The sequence below is a fragment of the Pan paniscus genome, chromosome X, assembly GCF_029289425.2.
Source record: "Pan paniscus chromosome X, NHGRI_mPanPan1-v2.0_pri, whole genome shotgun sequence".
In the NCBI taxonomy this organism is placed as follows: Eukaryota; Metazoa; Chordata; class Mammalia; order Primates; family Hominidae; genus Pan; species Pan paniscus.
Window position 1 is genome coordinate 117,852,975 of NC_073272.2, and position 22,081 is coordinate 117,875,055.

General features: G+C 46.5%; 1 protein-coding gene across 4 annotated transcripts in view; it reads left to right on the plus strand.

Moving 5' to 3' along the window:
- The first annotated feature begins 772 nt into the window (after positions 1-772).
- The window catches only part of DOCK11 (dedicator of cytokinesis 11), a 191,256-nt gene continuing 169,947 nt past the window's right edge, over positions 773-22,081 (plus strand). For 3 of the 4 annotated variants that reach the window (XM_034949442.3, XM_034949441.4, XM_034949443.3), the window contains exon 1: positions 804-1,202. In XM_034949442.3, the coding sequence (XP_034805333.1) occupies positions 1,101-1,202 (102 nt within the window). In that variant the 5' untranslated portion in view covers positions 804-1,100. Of the gene's footprint in view, positions 1,203-22,081 lie in introns of all 4 variants that reach the window. The other variant, XM_034949440.3, reaches the window with a different exon arrangement.

A 22,081-nucleotide genomic window follows, 5' to 3' on the forward strand; every position in this document is an offset into this window, starting at 1 on the left:
ATGGAGAGGTGAGTGCAGGGCACTTGTAAAAGCTACTATAAGATTGGTAAGTCCACCAAACCCAGGGAGATGGCCTTCCTAATGCCCACCCCCACCCCACTCCTGGTGCAGTCAGTGCTGACCTAGGGATCACCTGCCACAGGCTCAGGCTCCACCACCCAGCTCTCCCCCGTGGGGGACGGAGCGAGGGGTGCCGCCACAATAAGTTCCCACTTCCAGAAGCATGCTCTCTCCCCAGTGTTGCCCCCTGTTAGGTGAGCCAGCTGAGTAGGAAAGCGGTGTGGGCGAGGAGGGGGACCCAGTCGAGCCGCTCACGCTGGAAAGCAGCTCTCTGTCCCTTCGACATTGGTGCGACCCTTCCCCAAGGAGCACACAAAAGGCGGCTGCTCCACGTTGTTTTCCAGCCCCTAGCCTCCTGGGCCCTGGGGGCTTGCGGGGTGGAGGGACGTGAGAGTTCTCCAGCCCTCCTGCGGGCACTGCAGCTCGGAGGCGGGAGAGGAGCACTAGGGCGGGAGAGGAGCACTAGGGCGGGAGAGGAGCACGCCCCACTCTTGGAGACATTTCATCACCCCTCTCTGTTCCCCCACCCCACCCCGCCCTCCCCACTCAAGCGGAAAAAAAGCAGCAGCCCACATCTCCCCTCCCGGATGCGGCTGCACCAGCAACATCAGCTGCGGGCGGAGCCCGAGCGGTAGCCACTTCCCCCCTCTTCCCTCGTGACCCTCGCCCCCACCTCCAGTTCTCCCTCCCCCTCTACACACCCTTCCCCATCAGACACACCCTCCTGCTTCGGCTGCTGGCGATCGGAGCTCGGGCCCTCTAGGGGAGGGAGCTGCCGCCGCCGACGCCGTGGGGCAGGACAGTGAGCGGGCGAAGCGAGCGAGAAAAGGAGGGAAGGAGGGAACGAGGGAGGAGCAGCGGGTGGGAGGTGGGAGGGAGGAGCAGCGTGAGCCGCGCCGCCGCCGAGCTGCGATGTGGCCGGCCGGCCGGCGAGTAAACAGAGGGAGCAGCAGCGGCCGCGGCCGCCGCGGGCCGGGGCAGTGAGTCCACCCGCCCGCCGAGGTCCGCCCGCCCGCCGAGACCCGCCCGCCGCCGCTGCCATGGCCGAAGTGCGCAAATTCACCAAACGGCTCAGCAAGCCTGGCACGGCGGCTGAGCTCCGGCAGAGCGTGTCTGAGGCCGTGCGGGGCTCCGTGGTGCTGGTGAGTGGCCGGGGGACGGGGCATCCCGGGGGACGCGCTCCAGGCGGGAGCGACGCGGGAAGGGGCAGGAACGGCGCCAGTGCGGCCGCTTGGTGCGCCGCGCGCTGTCTTTCTCCGCTCCAGTAAGTTTTCGCACCGGCAGCCGCCGGCCGGGGTCCGAGTCCCAGGCGCCGGCTGACAGCTCTCCGGCCGCCCGGCACGGCGGAGGCGTGCGCCGGGATGGAAGCAGACGGGCAAAGCCGGGCTCGGACGGCTGCGGAGGAGGCGGAGGCGGAGGCGGAGGCTCCCACCCAGGGTCGGGGCCGGGGGTGTGAGCTAAAGAGCTGACCTCGCGCTGCTCTGGACTCGGCACAAAGAGCCGGGGACAAGGGCACGATGAGATCCTGATCCCCTCCCGCGAGCACCTGAGGCCGCCTAGGCGGAAGGATGCGATGAGCGTTTGGCACACACACTCTCGCGCGCACACATACACACACTGTGTACACAAAAAAGAACCCCACCCAGAAAGCCCCGGGCGCCCAAGCTCGGGCTGGCGGTGAGAACAGAGGAAGCAGAGCGACTTCCTCCTGCAACTGGGGAGAGAGAGTGGTGATGGGTGTTGAAGGGGTGCTGCTGCGGAGGAAGGGCATTAGAAACAACGGGGTTCTGCGACAGAGTGGGCGCAGGGTCATCCACCGCAGGGAGAGTGTGTCCCTCGGGGACACGCGAGCGCTCCAGAGGCAAGGGGACCAAGGGGACGGTGCCGTGGGGATTTGGGGGAAGACTGGGTGTGTCAGTCCAGGGATGGAGGACCTGGGGTCAGAGCCCCACAGCTCAGGACTGGGGGATGGGGATTTGAAAGCGCGCTGACTCCCTGGGAACCCTCCCAGAGCACCCTCAGCCTTATCCAGATTGTCTGACTCTGGAGAAAGGCTAAAGGGTGCTAACGGGCACTTGCCCCTTCTCTTGTTTTCAAGACACTCGTTGCCAGTTTCCTGGACAAGCGAAGAAACCCTGAATAAGCAATCGGACTGATTAATTAGTGTTTGTTTTGTTACTTTGTTTTTTGGTTGTTGTTTTTGTTTGTTTTTGTCTCCCTCAGCTCCATTTTACAGCGAGTCGTTTGCTGTGTTTAAATTTCACCGTTTAAGAGAGGGCTCTTTTTGTTAAAACAACTTGTCATCGGAAGGGAACTTCACAGCTTTTCCTTGTAATTTTTCTGTTGATCTTGTAGAATCAGCAATAAAACCCAGCATTAAAGGGAGGCCAGGGGCTTGATCCCAACAGTGGAGAAAGTTGACATTAGTGGGAGTTCTGGAGGAGGATCAAAGGTAAACTATGTACCTTTGAGATAAAGATCTGATCCCTAATAGCTACAACTGTGCAAACCTAAGTGACTTTAAAGTAATCTCTTTATTGTGGCTAGACCCTTGAAAGTTTAATTCTGCTGTTTAGTGGAGCTAAATCCAGACCTTTAATGTTACTTTAATGGACTTGGCTTGTTGTGTATTTCAGTCTGATTTTGGAGTGAGGACCTGTTGAGGTCAGATTGGAGCCTTGCCTGTCATCACAGCCAGTTAAGAGAGGAAGGCAAGCTGTGTGCAGAGCATTTATACCAGGGCTCTCATCTTGGGTGATTGTTAACAAGTGATTCAATCTACCTAGCAGAGAACGCTTTCCTAAATTCAGAGAAAACAAAAAACCTTCCTTGAGCGGGGTTGGCTGGCCTTCTACCACAACACGTGAAGAAAGCTGTAGGTGGACAGATTTCTCGAGAATAAATGGGACTAAGAAAATTTCCACTGGGATTTGATCAGCACTTGACCTGCCACCCTAGCAGCAAAAAGTTAACATTAGCATTCTTTCCCCTGTTTTTAGGTTTTCAAAAGAATTTTGTGCATTGTAGGTTCAGCGGCTCCTTCCTGACCATTGATTCTATGGCGAAGGAGGAAAAACTGTTATTGGCAGGAGTCTTTTCTAGGAGATGCTGGCAGTGGCCATGGTTCCCTTGTCAGCCCAGCTTACTTGGGACCAAGGTCATTGATTTTTACCGTTTACACCAGGCAATGCAGAGGAATATTTACTCATTACTCTAGTATGTGAACCACATTGAGATTTTGGGAGTGAGGGAGAACAGATTCTAGTAATCTAAATCAATGAATATCTATTGAGCCCTTACAATGTGCCAGACACAATGCTAGATGCTCTATAATTATGAGAATGCAAATGATCTTTTTCTTCATTTGTTTTCATTATTTACAATCTGGGTTGGTTGTGTGTATGGGAATGTCTTTGTCAATAGGACACCCAGATTATGCACACAAATCAAGTTTAGATTCTTCATAGAGCCTTAGCAAATGCTATTTGTAAGCAGTTTAGTCAACGAAAAAATAAGGAAATAGTTCTTACATGGAATGTATGCTCCTAAATGACTCTCTCTCACAAAGAGCTGTTAACCAAAGTTAGTAAAACCACGAGTGGCTGGAGAGTGAGGGGACCATGTTGCAGCTGCTGCCATAACTTCTGATTCTTTTAAGGGACAGCTGAGGTAGGATTTACACTTGTGCTATAAACCCAAGATACTCACATTGGGGCTTCAATATGAGTTAGAGCCATTACCGCAGCAAGTCAAGCTTTCCTCTGGTGTATCTCTTGTTAGAACATGGAAAACCCACCAAGCTGTACAAATATACAGTATTTCCTGTTTAGGTTTTTTTTTTAATTTTTTTTTTAAGGATTTTGGAATTACACCCTTGTTGGCCTGTTGCTAACATCATTCAGTTTTCCTCACTGTTTGAAAAATTCAGATGGCTGGGCCTGGGCTATATATAGCATGTTGTTGCGTATTCAAACTGTTATTCAGTTATTAGTACTTCCACGAATCTATTAACTAACTACATAATAAAGCAGACAGAGAGACTGTTCCACTGTTACTGCATTTTCCTATAAGTTCAGCATTTTTATGAAGGTCAGTTTTAACCCAGGGAAAGGGATAATTACAGAATCATCATTGACAGATTTCTCAAGAGGGGATTGGGGAGAAACATTATAACCTGAGAGTGTATGTGATTAAGAGAGAAGTGTTTACATATATACTTGTTTAAAATGCAGAGTTTTTAATTTTTAAATTGATTTTGTTGTAATTCAGGATGTAGCTACTGGTGCCGCAGGGGAACAAAGGCATTTTGCTAAACCTGTTGTATTATGGCCGCCCTTTAGAGAAGCCACTTTATCAGCCTGGAAGAGTCGCCTAGTAGCTGTTTAAATACTGTTTACTGCGGAGCTTACCCTCAATTCCTTGTGCGCCAAAAGATCGGGAAAGAGTTGCTAGATATTAGGGGTTGTAGCCCCTGGACGCGCCGTAATGCACGCAGCGTCCCCTGGCTGGCATCAGCCAGATTTCGTTTAATAGCTCCAGTAGAGAAAAGCTCTCCAGAAGCTGAGAATGGCTGAAAAGCGTCTGCAGCTGTTGACTCCCCCAACCCGCCGCTCACAACTACCTTTGCATGGAATGTTTGTTATGTTTGCATTTAGGGAAGCGCTGAAACGGAACCACTCCTCTGCTCCCTCTTCCCAAGGGAATTTGTGGAAAGTAGGTAATATAGGACAAAACCCACAGCCTCATCTGTAAGGAGGTGAGAACAATACGGAATAAAAGCCAGTTTCAACTTGGGCTTCTTGACCAAGCATTTCCAGTTCAGAGGCTCTCAATGAACTGAGCTGTCAATGAACTGAGGGTCAGGAAAGTTAACCAGAGCGTTAGCACCTAAACATAAAATAGTCTCGCTACTGGAGGTTAGCAGGGCCCAGAGCAAGCCACTCCACCAGGATCTGTACAAAAGACCGGTGCAGGTTGCTGTGAAGCCAGAGAGGCCTCCTTGCTGAACCCTTGTTTAAGCACCAAATAGGAAAATTTGTTTTCTGAGACTAACATGTTAAAAAATTCTCTGGATTGAGTCTTTTTCTATTCTAATCACCAGTGAACCTTTGTTTTTTAAGCTTTCATTGCTTTTTTTTTTTTTTAGACGGAGTCTCCCTCTGTCGCCCAGACTGGAGTGCGGTGGCGGGATCTCGGCTCACTGCAAGCTCCGCCTCCCGGGTTCACGTCATTCTCCCGCCTCAGCCTCCCGAGTAGCTGGGACTACAGGCGCCCGCCACCACGCCCGGCTAATTTTTTGTATTTTTAGTAGAGACGGGGTTTCACCGTGTTAGCCAGGATGGTCTCGATCTCCTGACCTCGTGATCCGCCCGCCTCGGTCTCTCAAAGTGCTGGGATTACAGGCGTGAGCCACCGCGCCTGGCCTTCATTGCTTTATTACATGCCAAATGCTTGTTTATTGTACAACAGCTAGAAAAACAGAAAAGTAAGAATAATTATCACCATCTCATTACCCAGAGGAAGCTCCGTAAATATTTTAATGTAAATATTTACCTTTCTCTCTTTCTATGTGTATATATACACATCTATAAATACACATATATACTGTATATATAGATGTATACATATCTATACATACATATACATACACACACACATATATGGATGGAAAGAAATATACACAAACTTTTTATTTTTGTTTATGTATTTTTTTTTTTGAGACAAAGTCTTGCTCTTTACCCAGGTTGGAGTGCAGTGGTGTAATCATGGCTCACTGCAGCTTTGACCTTTGTGGCTCAAGGGATCCTCCCACCTCAGCCTCCCAAGTAGCTGGGACTGCAGGCAAACGCCACCATGCCCAGCTAAAGTTTTTTTTGTTTTTGTTTTGTTTTGTTTTTTTAGTAGAGACAGGGTTTCACAGTGTTTCCCCAGGCTGGTCTCAAACTCCTGAGCTCAAGCAGTCCTCCCACCTTGGCCTCTCAAAGTGCTGGGATTACAGGCATGAGCCACTTCGCCTGGCCACACAAACTTTTAAATAATTTTTTTCATTTATCAGTATCTTATGAATATTTTTTGATGTCAATAAATACAAATCTATATAATCATATTTAATGACTGCCTAAATTTTCATTATGGGTGTACCAGAGGTAATTATCATTTATTGTTTGATATTTTGATAGTTTTTCTAATTTTGTGCTGTTATAAACATGAACTATAAAGGTAAATAGCTATATATCTTTCTTTACTTTTAAATTTAAATTAATTAAAAATAATCATATCCAGGCATGGTGGCTCACACCTGTAATCCCAGCACTTTGGGAGGCTGAGGCAGGCATATCACCTGAGGACGGGAGTTTGAGACCAGCCTGGCCAACATGGCAAAACCCCGTCTCTACTTAAAAAAAAATACAAAAATTAGCTGAGTGTCATGGCGCATGCCTGTAGTCCCAGGTACTCGGGAGGCTGAGGCAGGAGAATCGCTTGAACCCAGGAGGTGGAGGTTGCAGTGATCTGAGATCCCACCACTGCACTCCAGCCTAGGCGACACAGCGATACTCCGACTCAAAAAAAGTAATAATAATAATCAGTTTCTAAATTTCACTTGCCACAGTTCAAGTGCTCAATAGCCACATGTGGCTAGTGGCTACTATATTGGACTGCATATACTATATATGCAGATAAAGAGCATTACCATCAGTAACTGAGTGAATGTCTTTGAGAAGGCATCTTCAAAATTGCCAAATCGTCCCCTTAGGATAAATTTCTAGCAGTGAACTTGCTTGCTCAAAGATTACACTGTATGCATTTTTAGTATTAAAAATTCCTCTTAAACATACTGTTAAATTGCTCTACAGAAAGTAGCTTCAGTTTACTCTTTCACCAGGAGAGTGTGAGGGTGTTCATTTCCCCTCTCCCATGCCAACGCTTGTTAGTAATATTTTAAAAATGTTTTGCAGTTTGATAGGAAATAAATGGTACATCACCGTTCTAATTTGCATTTCTTTGATTACTCTTAAAGTTGAACAGTTTTTCATGTTGATTGGCCTTTCATAGTTCTTCTGTTGAGGCTTGAATGAATCTGCTTACAGACTTATTTCCTCGTTTGTGATTCTTGCAATACAGTCTCCATCCCCCAAGATTCTGTTTTGCTAAGTCTGGGGTGGGGCCTGCATCTGTATTCTTTAAAAGGACCCCAGATGATTCTCATGTGCACAGAAACACTCATCTAGACCGCTTGTCCACTCAAGGCAGGAATGTCCTTTCCACCCAGCCCTGACAAATGATTATTTAGCTTCTCCTTAAACACCCCTGCCTGTTAGAGGGCTATGTTAGAAAAGGTTCTTGAGCCGAAATTTACTGTGTAAATTTCACCATGGGCTAGACCTAGCTCTGCTGTTGGAGCCACACGTTTGCTTCCTTCCTCTTTTGCATAACAACCTCTCAAATATTTAGAGACAGCCACCATGTCATTTTAAAATTCACTCTTCACAAAGCCAAAGAGGCTACATTTCTTTCCTTCGTTCCCCACATGACTTGGTTTCAAGATTCTTCATATCATTATCATCCTGTTTGGGCTCTTTTCCAAGTTTTCTACGTCCTACTTAAGATGTGAGAGACAGAGCATAAGCTAGAGGATCAGATCTGGTCTTGAACCCAACGTCTGTCACTTGCCTGAATTGTGAACAGACGCAAGTAACCTGGTCTCATTTTCCTTATCTGTGAAATGGGAATAAATAGTAGTACCTCCCTTGTGGAGTTCTTGGGAATAACGAAGGTAACATATGGAAAGTTTCTAATGTATAAGTGATTCATAAAGGTTAAAAAAAGAGATCTGGCCAAAACAAAAAACAAACAAACAAACAAAAAAACAGTATTCCAGAAGGATCTGCCACTGAATACAGTCAGGGAGGGGGCAATGTTTTGTATCATTTCTGGGTGTGAGCCGAGAAGCCGGGGGCTGTGTATTCATTTTTATTCCCAGCCCAGCCCCTCACACAGTGTCTGGAGTGCAGTAGATTCTTAGGTGTTTTGTGAAAATACACTGCCAACCTTGGGTAGGATGGACTCATTGTTGGGAGAAGAGCCTGGAGGCCAGGAAATGACTTAAAATACAGTTAATATAGTTCTGGAGAGAGCTAACAAAGGCTTTTTTTTTTTTTTTTTTTTTGAAATGGAGTTTCACTCTTGTCGCCCAGGCTGGTGTGCAATGGCACGATCTTGGCTCACTGCAACCTCTGCCTCCCGGGTTCAAGCGATTCTCCTGCCTCGGGCTCCTGAGTAGCTGGGATTACAGATGCGTGCCACCACGCCCCATATAATTTTTGTATTTTTAGTAGAGACAGGGTTTCACCACGTTGGCCAGGCTGATCTCGAACTCCTGACCTCAGGTGATCCACCCACCTCTGCCTCCCAAAGTGCCGGGATTACAGGCCTGAGCCACTGCACCAGGCGAACAAAGGCTTTTAACTGAGGCAATGAGAATGGAGATAAGGGAGAAGACATAAGAAACATTGTGCTGAGAAAATCAACAGGATTTGGTGATTCTTAAAAGGGAAGGAGAAGGGGGAGGAAGAAAGAGAGGAAGAGCGGAGGTGGAGTCAAGATAATTTTGAGGTTTCTCAGCTTGTGTGAACTGAAGGAAAAGCAAGTTTGTTGATAGGGGAAGGGAAAAGAAAATGAGCAACTTCTGTTTGAGAGAGTTGTCAGGGCAAAGCCAGGTTTCAGTTAAGCAAGACGGTGGCTAAGCATATAAGGTTGTCTTTTGGCAAAGGACTAGGGTTCTCGAGGGCAGAGGTGGAAAGTGTTCCAAGTGGGTTCAGGAAGGAGAGGAAGAGCCAGGAAAAGGCCAGGGCTGAGTGGACAGAGATGAAATTGTAGGCGAGATTAGCTGATTGAAGAGGTTTGCACCTTTGGGGGTGATTAGGGAAGTGGGAGGCAGGGTGTGGAGAAACGATCTGGAGGCCAGCCCCAGACTTCCAGTTAGAATGGGGTGGGGATGGGAAGTGAGTTCACCCCTTGGGCAGATCCCACTCTGGGGTGGGTCTGAGCAGCAGTTGCCCTGAGGAGCAGGGGGTCAGAGAGGGGTTGACTTCCTGCTCAGGTGCTCAGGAAGAGGCTAATAGGATAGTTCCTGCTTTTAAGGGAGACTAGAGGTACGCAAATAACCTAGAGAAGATAGAAGCCAGATAGGAGGCCAGTGGTCATTGGTTTCCCAGTCTTCACCCCATCTCCGACCCCCACCCCAGCCCCCAGTGCTCTCTCTTAAGATCCTTAACGTTTTTCAAGACTTTCGTCCTTTCTGGGTTCGACAAGGTTAAATAGGCCTTTACTAATGAACATTGTTCTGTTTATGGCATTTCCCACATTTATTTGACCACAGACCCTGCCCCACCCCCAACCGGCTTTTTATGGAAAGTGGAGAGTAAATGGTAACATCTAACAGGCTGAGAAATTCCTATATAGTGTGCGTGTGTAACTAACTCATCTTGGCGTTCTCTTACTTGACCTCTGTGGATTGCAAGCAGTGGTTGCTACTTTCCCATGCTCCACGTCAAGAACCACCCTTGCTGTTCAGTTCAGAGGAGTAATTCACCTGTCTGATTGTGCTTTCTCCTGAGCTGTAGAATTGTCAGCAAGTCATGTTGAAAGATGATTAGTTTTTAAAAATAATTTGTTTATCATGGAAGGGGAGGCCAAAACTACATGAGGGTACAGCTCGAGCCATTTCTTCTCTTCTGTAAATCCTAAGGGTACTTAGAATACGTTTCTCTTTGAGATTTACACCCCTTGGTTTAATTTTTATCAGGCATGCAGAGGAGTTGGTGGGTAACATTGGCCTGCCGTTTATATCAGCCTACAGCCAGATGCCTTTTTGATTCCTTGCAGCACCCCACCCTGGACGCTCCCAGAGCAGTAGCTTGAATGGAGCAAAGAGACAGCCTCAGTTAGCTGCCATTGCCTTTGTAAGCTTGTGCTTCAGAGCAAAGTGGTTAAGAGCTTGGGCTCTGGAAGCATGCTGCCCAGGTTCAGAGTTCAGCCCTAGATGACCTTGGGCCAATTATTTAACCTTCCTGGGCATTGGTAACCCCCTCAGGGGCTTGTTGAAAGGCTTAAATGAGTTATTTGTTTTGTTTTGTTTTTGAGACGGGGTCTCGCTCTGTCACCCAGGCTGGAGTGCAGTGACACGAACTTGGTTCACTGTAACCTCCGCCTCCTGGGTTCAAGTGATCCTTCCATCTCAGCCTCCCTAGTAGCTGGGACTACAGGTATGCACCACCATTGCCCGGCTAATTTTTGTGTTTTTAGTATAGAGACAGGGTTTTGCCATGTTGGCCAGTCTGGTCTCGAACTCCTGACCTCAAATGATCCGCCTGCCTCGGCCTCCCAAAGTGCTGGGATTACAGGCGTGAGACACCATGCCCAGCCTTGAGTGAGTTATTATATTCTTAATGTATAATATTGAAAGCACTTCAAGTGGGGTTTGCCAATTGTTAAGTACTGATGACTGTTGGCTCGCATTATCATCCCCAGGCTTTATGGTGGGCAAGAGACGTCTTTTGTATATGTGTTACAAGTCAGCAGACAGAAAAGTTAACTGGAAGAGGGGAAGCAGGTACCCTTGCTTTAATTCCTTGCTCCAGATGATGCCCCAAAGGGGTGAGCCACATGGCTGATCCAAGAATCTTACCCTTCCTGGAAGAACAAGCTGGCAGACCCCTCTGCATGAGGTTCTTGCCAATACCCGTTCCCAGTCTGACTTAGTCATACTGAAAAGCCTAGTGGATGGTAGCAAGCGTTCTGGGTTTTTTGCATTTTCTACCTTCACACGAGTTTAATGAGTGAGTGGGAAGGCTGGTCCTCAAGTAGGGAGAAGCACTCTGTCCTGTGCCTTGGGCCGGAATGCTCTCCAGACTGAGGAAACTGTACCTGTGGCCTTTGGCAGAAGCACTTACCTTTATGCCAGCCTGTTCAGTGTGATTTATGCAAAGGGGTGAATAGAAGAGAATTGGGATCTGTGTGGAAAAACAGAGCTTGGACATGCCTACCTTTCCCTTTCAAACCTTCACTGATGCCAGGCACGTTAGCCTATGCCTGTAATCCCAGCCCTTTGGGAGGCTGAGCTGGGAGGATTGCTTGAGCCTGGGAGTTCCAGGCCAGCCTGGGAGATACAGGGAGACCCCCATCTTTACAAAATTAAAACAAAAATGAGCCAGGCGTGGTGGCACATGCGTGTAGTCCAGCTACTTGAGAGACTGAAGTGGGAGGATTCCTTGAGCCCAGGAGTTCGAGGCTGCAGTGAGCCTTGATTGTGCCACTGCACTCCAGCTTGGGTGACAGACTGAGACCCTGTCTCAAAAAAACAAAAAAAAACAAAAAACCAAAACCAAAAAACCTTTATTGATATCCCTTTCACTCTTAATCCTCACATTTAATAGTCAAATAAATATTGAAATGCAAATGCTTTTTTAAAGTTCTATTTTGGGGCTGAGCGCGGTGGCTCACACCTATATTCCCAGCACTTTGGGAGGCCGAGGTGGGTGGATCACTTGAGGTCAGGAGTTTGAGATCAGCCTGGCCAACATGGTAAAACCCTGTCTCTACCAAAAATACAAAAATTAGCTGGGCATGGTGGTGCACGCCTGTAATCCCAGCTACTTGGGAGGCTGAGGCATGAGAATCGCTTGAACCCGGGAGGCAGAGGTTGCAGTGAGCTGAGATCACGCCACTGCACCCCAGCCTGGGCGACAAAGTGAGACTGTCTCAAAAAAAAAAATTATATTTTGGAAACATACGTTTTAATAGGAAATTTTAAAACTTAAAGCTGTCTCGAGAAATTATTCTTTTATATTTGGCTATTCTGGTTTTGTGGTAGCAGGATAAGTTCTGTTAAGGATAGTGTGTGGCTGGGCATGATGGCTAGTGCCTAAAATGCCAGCACTTTGGCAGGCTGAGGCAGGAGGATTGTTTGAGGCCAGGAGTTCAAGACCAGCCTGGGCAACATAGCAAGACCCCCGTCTTTCCAAAAAAATAAAAAGAATAGTGCGCACAGGTTCCTAGCAGAGTCAGTACAGTGGAAAACATGCCGAGTGTTCCAGCTCTACGTGGTTCATCTTTTGTCTGTGTACAGCCTTGCACAATCATGCCTAAATTTGCTATTAATGATTTCCTGCGATTCTTCTCCACTTTTATTGCCTATTGAGTTTATTGTTCATGGGAAGTTATGTGCTTTTGCCTTTTTTGACTTCTGTTGGATTGTGTATATGTTTCAAGCTGCTAAGAAATGTTAGAAGATATTCTGATACTTCAGCTTTCCCATCGCATTGCTTTCCCTAATGACTGGAAATATTTTACTGGGTAAGATTTAACTGAGAAGTCAAGTGTTGCTTCCAAGTCTCTGAGACAGAACATCTTTATTTGAAGTGTTTCAGTGAAGTGTGTCAGAAGGCTGGGGAATTCATTTGTATAAGATTTTTTTTTTTTCCGGAGACAGAGTCTTGCTCTGTCACCCAGGCTGGAGTGCAGTGGCAACCTCCGCCTCCTGTGTTCAAGCGATTCTCCTGCCTCAGCCTCCCAAGTAGCTGGGATTACAGGCATCTGCCACCACGCCCGGCTAATTTTTGTATTTTTAGTAGAGATGGGGTTTCACCATGTTGGCCATGCTGGTTTTGAACTCCTGACCTCAGGTGATCCATCTGCCTGGGCCTCCCAAGGTGCTGGAATTACAGGCATGAGCCACCGTGCCCGGCCCGTTTTTTAAATGGTGACAAGACCTTGAGTTTTTATAGCCGAAATCTTAAGACTTAAAAATGCTGTTATATCTATCTGTGGCCTCATATGTCTACAGGTCACTACTGAACACATATCACATAGTCATCACCCCTCTTCTGTAAGTGGGGAAACAGAGGCATGGTTTTCAGTGAGGCAGGCCATAGGTTATTTATATTAATGAAATGACAGAGCAGGTAATGAACTCCAGGTGTCCTGATTCCTTTGGAGTAACCATGTGAAGAAATACTAGAGGGATGCCAGATTCCACAGTCAATCAGGTGGAGAAAGCTCTTTCTGTGTGGTTTTGGTGATGATCTCGCTCTATTGGGAAACAGTGTTTATTTCTAAACAAGCTTAGGTCTCTTTAGTGGGAAAGTAGGAGGTGAAGACAAAAAAAAAAAAAAAAAAAGAGGGATGGGGTTGTTATTGAGAAATGTGGGCAAGATCAGTATAGATTTTTCCTTGCCAAAGTAAGCCTAATGATATTGAGAACTGTTTGCAATTGGCCATTCCTCCTTACTTTGCTATTTGAATAACTATATGGAAAAAAATATCCAGAACACTGGCTCTGCAGAGGTACCTGGGATCATTTTCATGGAACTGTTTTCATGATTTTTTTCAAGTGGGTTAGTGCTGTCCAAAAATAACAACATATATATTTCTTTCCATGCCTTTTATATTAGTAGTTTAGTTTTCCCACTTGAGAAACTGCCAGCTTTATGCCTTGCAGGGCCTGTTGTCACAGTGTTCACGGTGTGAATGGAAGAGTGCTGTTGGCATGGCCAGTTTACTTTCATAGGTGAACACGTTCCTAATGCTTCAGTACATTAAATCGTTTCCTAGAGATCTGAAGGAGGGAATGCTACCTTCCAAGGTACCTACCTTACCACCAAGAAATAACTTAAGTTCAAGAATGTTCTAAATCAACCGGTACATACATGGAACTGAATCGTTATTTCAAAGCTCACAGGGGCCAATAGCTCTCGTTGTGTCCAGCCGAGTGTTTACGACATGCTCTATAGTTTGTGGAGCAAAGAAAGCCCTCCCTTGCTAACTTGACCCTGGGGAGACTTGCTCCTCTACTCCTAGTGACCGACATGACCACTTGCAAGGGAACTTGGCCTCCGTCTGTCCCTTCTAAATGGTCTGGCAGAATTCTCATCAGGAGAGCCAGAAGAAAATTCCATAAGGCTTCTCGCTTCAGTTCTGTAATAACAAACCCAGCTCCCTCTCCCTGCCTGCCCTGCTTCCTTTGCTCAGTACTGCCCCTAGGCTCAGAGACATCCGGGAGTCTCATATTCAGAGCCCAGGTTCTTCAAGTCCATAGGCTGCTGGTTCTGCCCTGCCTTTAAAATCCATTTCCAGTCAACTGGATTTGGATCTTCTTGTCCCCTTGTGTCTTTGTCTCACTCACTGTATCTCTGTCTGGCCCCCTAGCCTGTCCATAGCTAACCCCCTGCCTCAGTTTTCTGGCTAATCGCCCAGTTCCTCTAGGAGTAAGTTCTTGCCTTGTTGCTGGCCTTCCTGAGGAGGGGTGCCTTACCCTCACCAGGACCATATGACTGAGCCCAGCACAGTGGAACTGTGGATTGAGGGGGTGAGTTTCTCTTTCTTTTTTTTTTTCTGGAAACAGAGTCTTCCCAGGCTGGGGTGCAGTGGTGCAATCTCGGCTCACTGAAACCTCTGCTTCCCGTGTTCAAGTGATTCTCCTGCCTCAGCCTCCTGAGTAGCTGGGACTACAGGTGTACACCACCACTCCTGGCTAATTTTTTGTATGTTTAGTAGAGACGGGGTTTTACCATGTTGGTCAGGCTGGTCTCGAACTCCTGACCTCAAGTGTTCCAACTGCCTCGGCCTCCCAAAGTGCTGGGATTATAGGCGTGAGCCACTGCACCTGGCCTGGAGGGGTGAGTTTCTGCTTAGAGAACTCAGAGGAGACAAAGTGCCTGGGATAACGCAGTCCAGCAAGTGGCCCTGTTGAGGACTGGACTAGCTTTATGGTCTATTAGTTTCCTATTGCCACTGTAATGAATTGCCACAAACTTAGTGTCTTAACACAGATGTGTTCCAGTTCTAGAGATCAGAAGGCCAAAATTGGTTTCACTGAGCTAAAGCCAAGGTGTCCAAAAAGCCTCACTTCCTCCAGAAGCTGTAGGGGAGGATCCATTGCCTGGTCTCTTCCAGCTTCTAGAGGATGCCCACATTCCTTGGCTCATGGCCCCTTCCTCCATCCTCAAACCAGCAATGACTGGTCGAGTCTTTCTCACATCCTATCAGTCTCACACTGCTTCTGTCATTATATCTCCTTCTCTGACACCGGCTCTCTTGCCTCCCTCTTTCACTTGGTTCCACCTTGGTAATCTAGGATAATTGCCCCATCTCCAAATCCTTAATTTAATCATGCCTGCAAAGTCTTCTTTGCCATGTAAAGTAACATATTCACAGGTTCCACGGATTAAGATGTGGCCATCATTGAGGAACCATTATTCTGCCTATCATGCAAGATGTCACCCAAGTTTGAGGACTGATGGAATCCTGGGGTCAGAGGGGTTCCCAGCACAGGTCCTGACATTACAGTGGAGGAGGAACAGGGATCTGGCAAACAGCCAGGCGCAGAAGTCTTCATAGAATTCAAATGAGGAAGCACAATCCCTTTTGCGAATTTTGGCTGAAAGAAAGCAATACAGGTCTGCAGTCTGCAATTTCAATTGACATGTTTTCTTAAATTCTTCATAACTAAATGTCTTTCCCCACACAGGACTCCCTGAGCCTGAAGTTCTTATAGCGGGCACTGCTTTCAGACTTGAGGTGTTTTAGGATACAAGCTGGGCAGACACTTTGCGAGCATTTAGCCAGCTCAGGCCTATAGAATTTTCCACCTTCAGTTAAAGAAAAGAGCAAAGAGGTAGGGGTGTGTGTGGGTGTGTGGATGTATGTGTGTGGCGGGGGGTCAGCGGGGAGGTGTTTAAAAGAGAAAGCGATGGTTGCACATCACATAAAATAACTATTTGGCGACAAGTCCCAAGATACCTCTCATATGTCCTGTGTAAGAGATGCTTTGCCCAGCCTGAAGGTCAAGTTAGACTGGGCATGGTCCTTCTGCATTTTCAAGGTAATCACAGAATCCCTTCCCAGAAATGGCTTTCTAAAACACATGATTGGAGAAGCAGAAGGAAGGACTGGAAAATCTATCTGAGTTCTTTCTGGCTTCATGATGATTTCAATTAAAAGATAAATGGAAACTTCCCCTCTCTACCACATCTAGTCACTGCCATCTTAGAGACACATAGAACAAAAGTTTCCTGGCTGATAACATTTGCATCAGCCCTCCTCACACTGGCCAGTATAATGTCCATGATGTGTCTGATGGCACAGAGCTTTGCTGTCCTGAAGAAGCACTCTATCGTAGATGTGGATTGCATTTCCTATTTTTACCTTGGTTCTAATTGGCCACGGCCATATTTCTCCCAGGCCCAGCATATCTTTTTTCAAGCCTCTGGCTAATTGACCTGGCTGTAATGCACTGAAAATCATTATAGAAAAGGTTGGGGAAACTCCCAGATTGTGTTTGAAAATCTGTAGAGACAAAATACACATTCACCATCTTCACTTTTCTCCTGTTCTATTTTTTCTTTTTTTCCTCCTCAATAGGAAAACAGTTTCAATTCTCCTTATAAACCATCTCAGGGTAAATATTCAGATGTTTTCAGTGGAATTATGTTAAACCATTTTTTGAAAGTGCTTATCTACGATGAATATCTACTAATTATTAAATGTGAAAGGGTATTAACTGTAGTCCTATTTAAGTCTTTTTTAGAAAATGATGTTCATTTTCTGTAAATTGTGGGTTTATTCTCTTCAACCTGGCTTATTTGATTTTATTTTGCGATTTACTACTTTCTGCTTTGGAGTTTCTCCTTTTCTCTATTGGCTGTCAGCTGAACTTCACCGAGGCTTCTGGGTACTGTGCATTAGGTCAATGAGCTTCATGACAGAGTTGACGCCTGGGAACCCTGGAACCTCTGGGGCTGTGTTATGCAGCAGAAGGAACTAGAAAGGAGGGCGTTGCTGGAGAGTGAGCTAGAGAGAGAGAAAATTGTGCTGAGCTGTGGAAGATGGCTCCCCTGGCTGAGGGAGAAGACAGATACCGTCGTTCAGTTCATGCTCAAATCCCAAAGGAAATGCTTGTGAACTGTTGCTTGAATTGAAGAGAAGCAGAGAATCTAGTTCCGCTTATTTATTTATTTATTTATTTATTTATTTATTTATTTATTTATTTTTTGAGAAGGAGTCTCACTCTGTCGCCCAGGCTGGAGTGCAGTGGCACGATCTTGGCTCACTGCAACCACCGACTCCGGGGTTCAAGCAATTCTCCTGCCTCAGCCTCCCGAGTAGCTGGGACTACAGGCGCACGCCGCCATGCGTGTATTTTAGTAAAGACAGGGTTTCACCGTGTTGCCCAGGCTGGTCGCGAACTCCTGAGCTCAGACAATCTGCCTGCCTTGGCCTCCCAAAATGCTGGGATTACAGCGTGAACCACCATGCCCTGCTCCGCTGATTTCTTTTTAACAGATCAAACCTACTTACGACAAGGAGGTAGGAGGAATGGTGGAAGGCAAGACCAGGGCTTAATCTCAAGAAACTGAAGGATTAAAAAGGGGCAAAAGGAAGGTATTTTTTTTTCCATTACAAAGACCAAGAGACCAGAGATTAAAATATTAACAATATTTAATGAGTGCAGCCGTATATTTTTAGATTCAGACAGGAAGAGATCAAGTCCTTTAGAAATTGTGCTTGATAAATGAAACAGTTTTGTCTGGTACCAAAGGGGTGAGTAGATACTTATTCAGGGGCTGGAGACAGTGCATATACTGTCAACTTGCATGATGCAGGACCTCAAATCAGTTAGTTAAGGAATTGAGAAAATACTTGTATGCCATTCAGCATATAGGATAGTTGGAACATAGGGAAACTCATTCTCCAACTTCAATGGAGGTCAGAGACACATGACCATCAGACACCCATAGGGGCCAGATTTCTGTTGGGAGCCCAGGGTAGAGGGACTCAGGTGCTAGGTCTGCCTGCCCTCCTTTTTTCCATCCTATCCTCTACCAGGGTAGAAGGGGAGCCAACAGCTCATGCCTCTGCCAGACCCGTGTTTCTCAAGGCAGAAAACGCTGCTTGACAGGAATGGTGGCCATAGAGGCTGCCACTCTGAGCCCTTGTGACTTTCTCTGAGAGCGGCCCCCACCGGGACTGGCTTCCTCTTACTGACTACATTCTCTTTCTTGCAAGCTACTATCTTCCCCTTTCCACCTTCTACTATTCCCTAACTGCTTTCCCCTCATTCTGATTTTCCTCAACTGCTGCTCCTGGTGTTTGCCTCTGCACTGCCACCTTCCAGGAAACTCTTCTGTGGATCTGGCTGCCTGATCCAGCCCCTTGACTTCTCCCTTCTACCATGCGCTGGGAACCATTATTTGACTTTGGGCACACTCCTTCTCTCCCCTTCTCATCTTTTTCTCACCTCTTCTTTCTCTCTCCTCTGTTTGGCTAAAAAGTGTGCTTTGTGGCACAGAGCCATCACTGTGTTTATTTTTTTTAAACCTTTTCTTTAGCCAAGGATGGAAAATTCCAAAGGCCTGAGCTAGTGATGGCTGGATGCCTTTTCTGGAAATCCAGTGGCCTGGGTGCCAAGGGAATGTTGTGGAGCTACACATCTGGCAAGGTTGTCCCCTAAAATGTCCTGGCTTTGGATTTAGGTCCAACTGAAAGAAGGGGAGGTTCTATCTGGAATTATGGAATCAGAATGAAGAGTTAGCTAGGTGTGGTGGCACACGCCTGTGGTTCCAGCTACTCGGGAGGCTGAAGCAGGAGGATCACTTGAACCCACTTCAAGGCCATGGTGAACTATGATTACACCATTGTACTCCAGCCTGGGTGACAGAGCGAGACCTTGTCTCAAATTTAAAAAAAAAAATGAAGAGTTTACAAAATTATGTAATTATAACCCCAGAGCCCAGTTTATGTCACTGTTTTTTTCTGCTGGGTTTAATTGGGAAAGAGTGGCCTTTGACTTAGTAGATCTTTCAAAAGTGAAACCTTTTGCATGAGAGTCAAATAAAGTTCTTGCAGCTCAGTTTAATCGATGATTTTGCTTCGTTGGGGTTACTTGGCAGAGGCCAGGCACACTTCAGAGCACCTGGAGTGGGCCTCATGGGGGAGCAGCAGCATCATTCCCGTTGTTACCAGGTGCAGTTGAGTAGGCCTACTCCACCTTCATGTTTCTTGCCCCCTCTTGGAGAAATAATGATATGGTTTGGCTGTGTACCCACCCAAAAATCTCATCTTGAATTGTAATCCCCATAATCCCCATGTCAAGGGTGGGAACAAGTGGAGGTAATTGGATCATGTGGGCAGTTTCCTGCATGCTGTTCTGGTGATAGTGAATGAGTCTCATGCATATCTGATGGTTTTTTAAACGTCTGACCTTTCCCCTGCCTGCACTCACTCCATCCTGCCACCCTGTGAAGAGGGTGCCTGCTTCTCCTTTGCCTTCTGCCTTGACTGTAAGTTTCCTGAGGCCCCCCCATCAATGCTGAACTGTGAGTCAATTAAACCTCTTTCCTTTATAAATTACTCAGTCTCAGGCAGTTCTTTATTAGGAGTATGAAAATGGACTAATACAAATAATTTGGCCAGAGTTTTGTGCACACGTTCCTGCGGGGTGAAACAAGTCAGAGCTGACCACCTTGATGGTAAGCAAAAAGTTATTGTCTTGAAATATCTAGAAACTGTACCATTCTCCTACCTCTTGAGAGGGTGGGGGAGATTAACAATACCCAAACCCATAAAAATGCCAACTCTGTCTGCACTGGCTTCACATTGCCATAAACACCCAGATTTCCTAGAGGGGACTTCATGGCCCTTCATGTCCACCAGTAAGGCCCATCCCACCTTTGAAGTTTCTTCTCCCACCACACCCTTCCTTTGCCCTGTAGTCTAGCCACATTGAACCATCACACTTTTTCAAACACATTTCTATAGTTTCTCACCTACATACCTTTGTGCATGCTGACTCCTCATCCGGGGATGCCCTTACAAGCCCTTCCCTGCTAAAGAGAATCCTATCTGTCCTTCAGGGCTTAGGTCAAATGGCCATCTTCTCCATGGCCACCATATTTGGAGCCAATTGCTCCTTCTGCAGCCTTACAGCCTCTTACTAGTTGCGTTGGCTTCCTGTGGCTGCTGTAACAAATTACCACAAATTGGGTGGCCTAAAACAAGTTTGTTCTCTAACAGATCCAGAGGCCAGACGTCTGAAATAAGTATCACTAGGCCTCACTCCTTCAGGAGATTTTAGGAAAGGATCATTTATTGCCTCTTCCAGCTCTGGTAGCTACCAGCATTCCTTGGCTTGTGGTTGCATCACTCCAATCTCTGCCTCTGTGGTCACATTGCCACCTCTTTGGTCTGTTTCAGGTCTCCCGCTGCCTCTTTCTTATCAAGATACTTGTGATGGCATTTAGAGTCCACCCCAATAATCCGGATGCGCTCTTCATCTCAAGATCCTTAATTTATTTCATTTTGTTTTGTTTTTTGAGATGGAGTTTCGCTCTTGTTGCCCAGGCTGGAGTGCAATGGTGCAATCTCGGCTTACCGCAACCTCCACCTCTCGAGTTCAAGCGATTCTTCTGCCTCAGCCTCCCGAGTAGCTGGGATTACAGGCATGCACCACCATGCCTGGCTAATTTTGTATTTTTAGTAGAGACGGGGTTTCTTCATGTTGGTCAGGTTGGTCTCGAACTCCTGACCTCAGGTGATCCACCCGCCTTGGCCTCCCAAAGTGCTGGGATTATAGATGTGAGCCACTGCGCCCAGCCAATTTATTTCACGTCTGTAAAGACCCTTTGGCCATATATCATTTGCAGGTTCCAGGGATGAGGATGGGGGCATATCTTTTTGTGGGGGAGGCATTTTTTCAGTCTGTGTGTTCTTAGGTTTTAGAGAGGATTGATATCAGTACTTTCATTTTAGAGAGGATTGATTTCATTAGGCCTCCTAAGATAGTTGTTGATAGCTTCTCTATTGTATTAGAATGTAAATACCTTAAGGGGCTGGTAGGACACTAGAAAGCTGTTGCTTAGTAGTCAGTGCCAGAGGGCCCAGCAATTCTACTGACAATCTGTGTTACCTTGGGCAGACTGTTTGACTTTTGGGGGATCTCCTTTTGCTTATTTGTAAACATTGGAAGAATAACATGAACATCAATTGGCCTTGCAAATATGTTTATAATAGCAAAAACAAAAACCCAAAAAAGTTCACCTAAATGTTCAAAAGTAAGGATTTGGGCAACTATATATATATATATATATACATTCTTACACCAGAAAACTGTGCAGTCCTTAAAATGACATTCTTTCTTTCTTTTTTCTTTTCTTTTCTTTTTTTTTTTTTTTTTTTTTTTTTTTTGTGATGGAGTCTGCGTCTGTTATCCAGCCTGGAGTGCAGTGGCATGATCTCGACTCACTGCAAGCTCTGCCTCCTGGGTTCACGCCATTCTCCTGCCTCAGCCTCCTGAGTAGCTGGGACTACAGGCGCCCACCACCATGCCCGGCTAATTTTGTTTTGTATTTTTAGTAGAGATGGGGTTTCACCATGTTAGCCAGGATGGTTTCGATCTCCTGACCTCGTAATCTGCCCGCCTCGGCCTCCCAAAGTGCTGGGATTACAGGCATAAGCCACTGCACCCGGCCTCCTCCTCTCCTCTCCTCCCCTCCCCTCCTTTTTCTTCTTTCTTTCTCTCTCCGCCTCTCTCACACTCGCTCTGTTGCCCAGGCTGGAGTGCAGCTGTGTGATCTTGGCTCACCGCATCCTTCTCCCCCTGAGTTCAAGCAATTCTCCTACCTCAGCCTCCCTAGTAGCTGGGAGTGCACTACCATGCCCAAGCTAATTTTTGTATTTTTAGTAGAGATGGGGTTTCGCCATGTTGGCCAGGCTGGTCTCGAACTCCTGACCTCAAATGATCTGCGCACCTCAGCCTCCCAAAGTGCTGGGATTACAGACGTGAGCCACCGCACCCGGCTGACATCTATATTTATTGACAGTGGCAAAAAATTTACATTATGAAATGGCATGCAAAGTATGATCCTATTTTTATAAAATAATGCATATATGATATATGTGAATATACTTACCTAATCACTCTGTGCCTCGTTTTCTTCATCTGTAAAATGTAGATAATGATAGTACT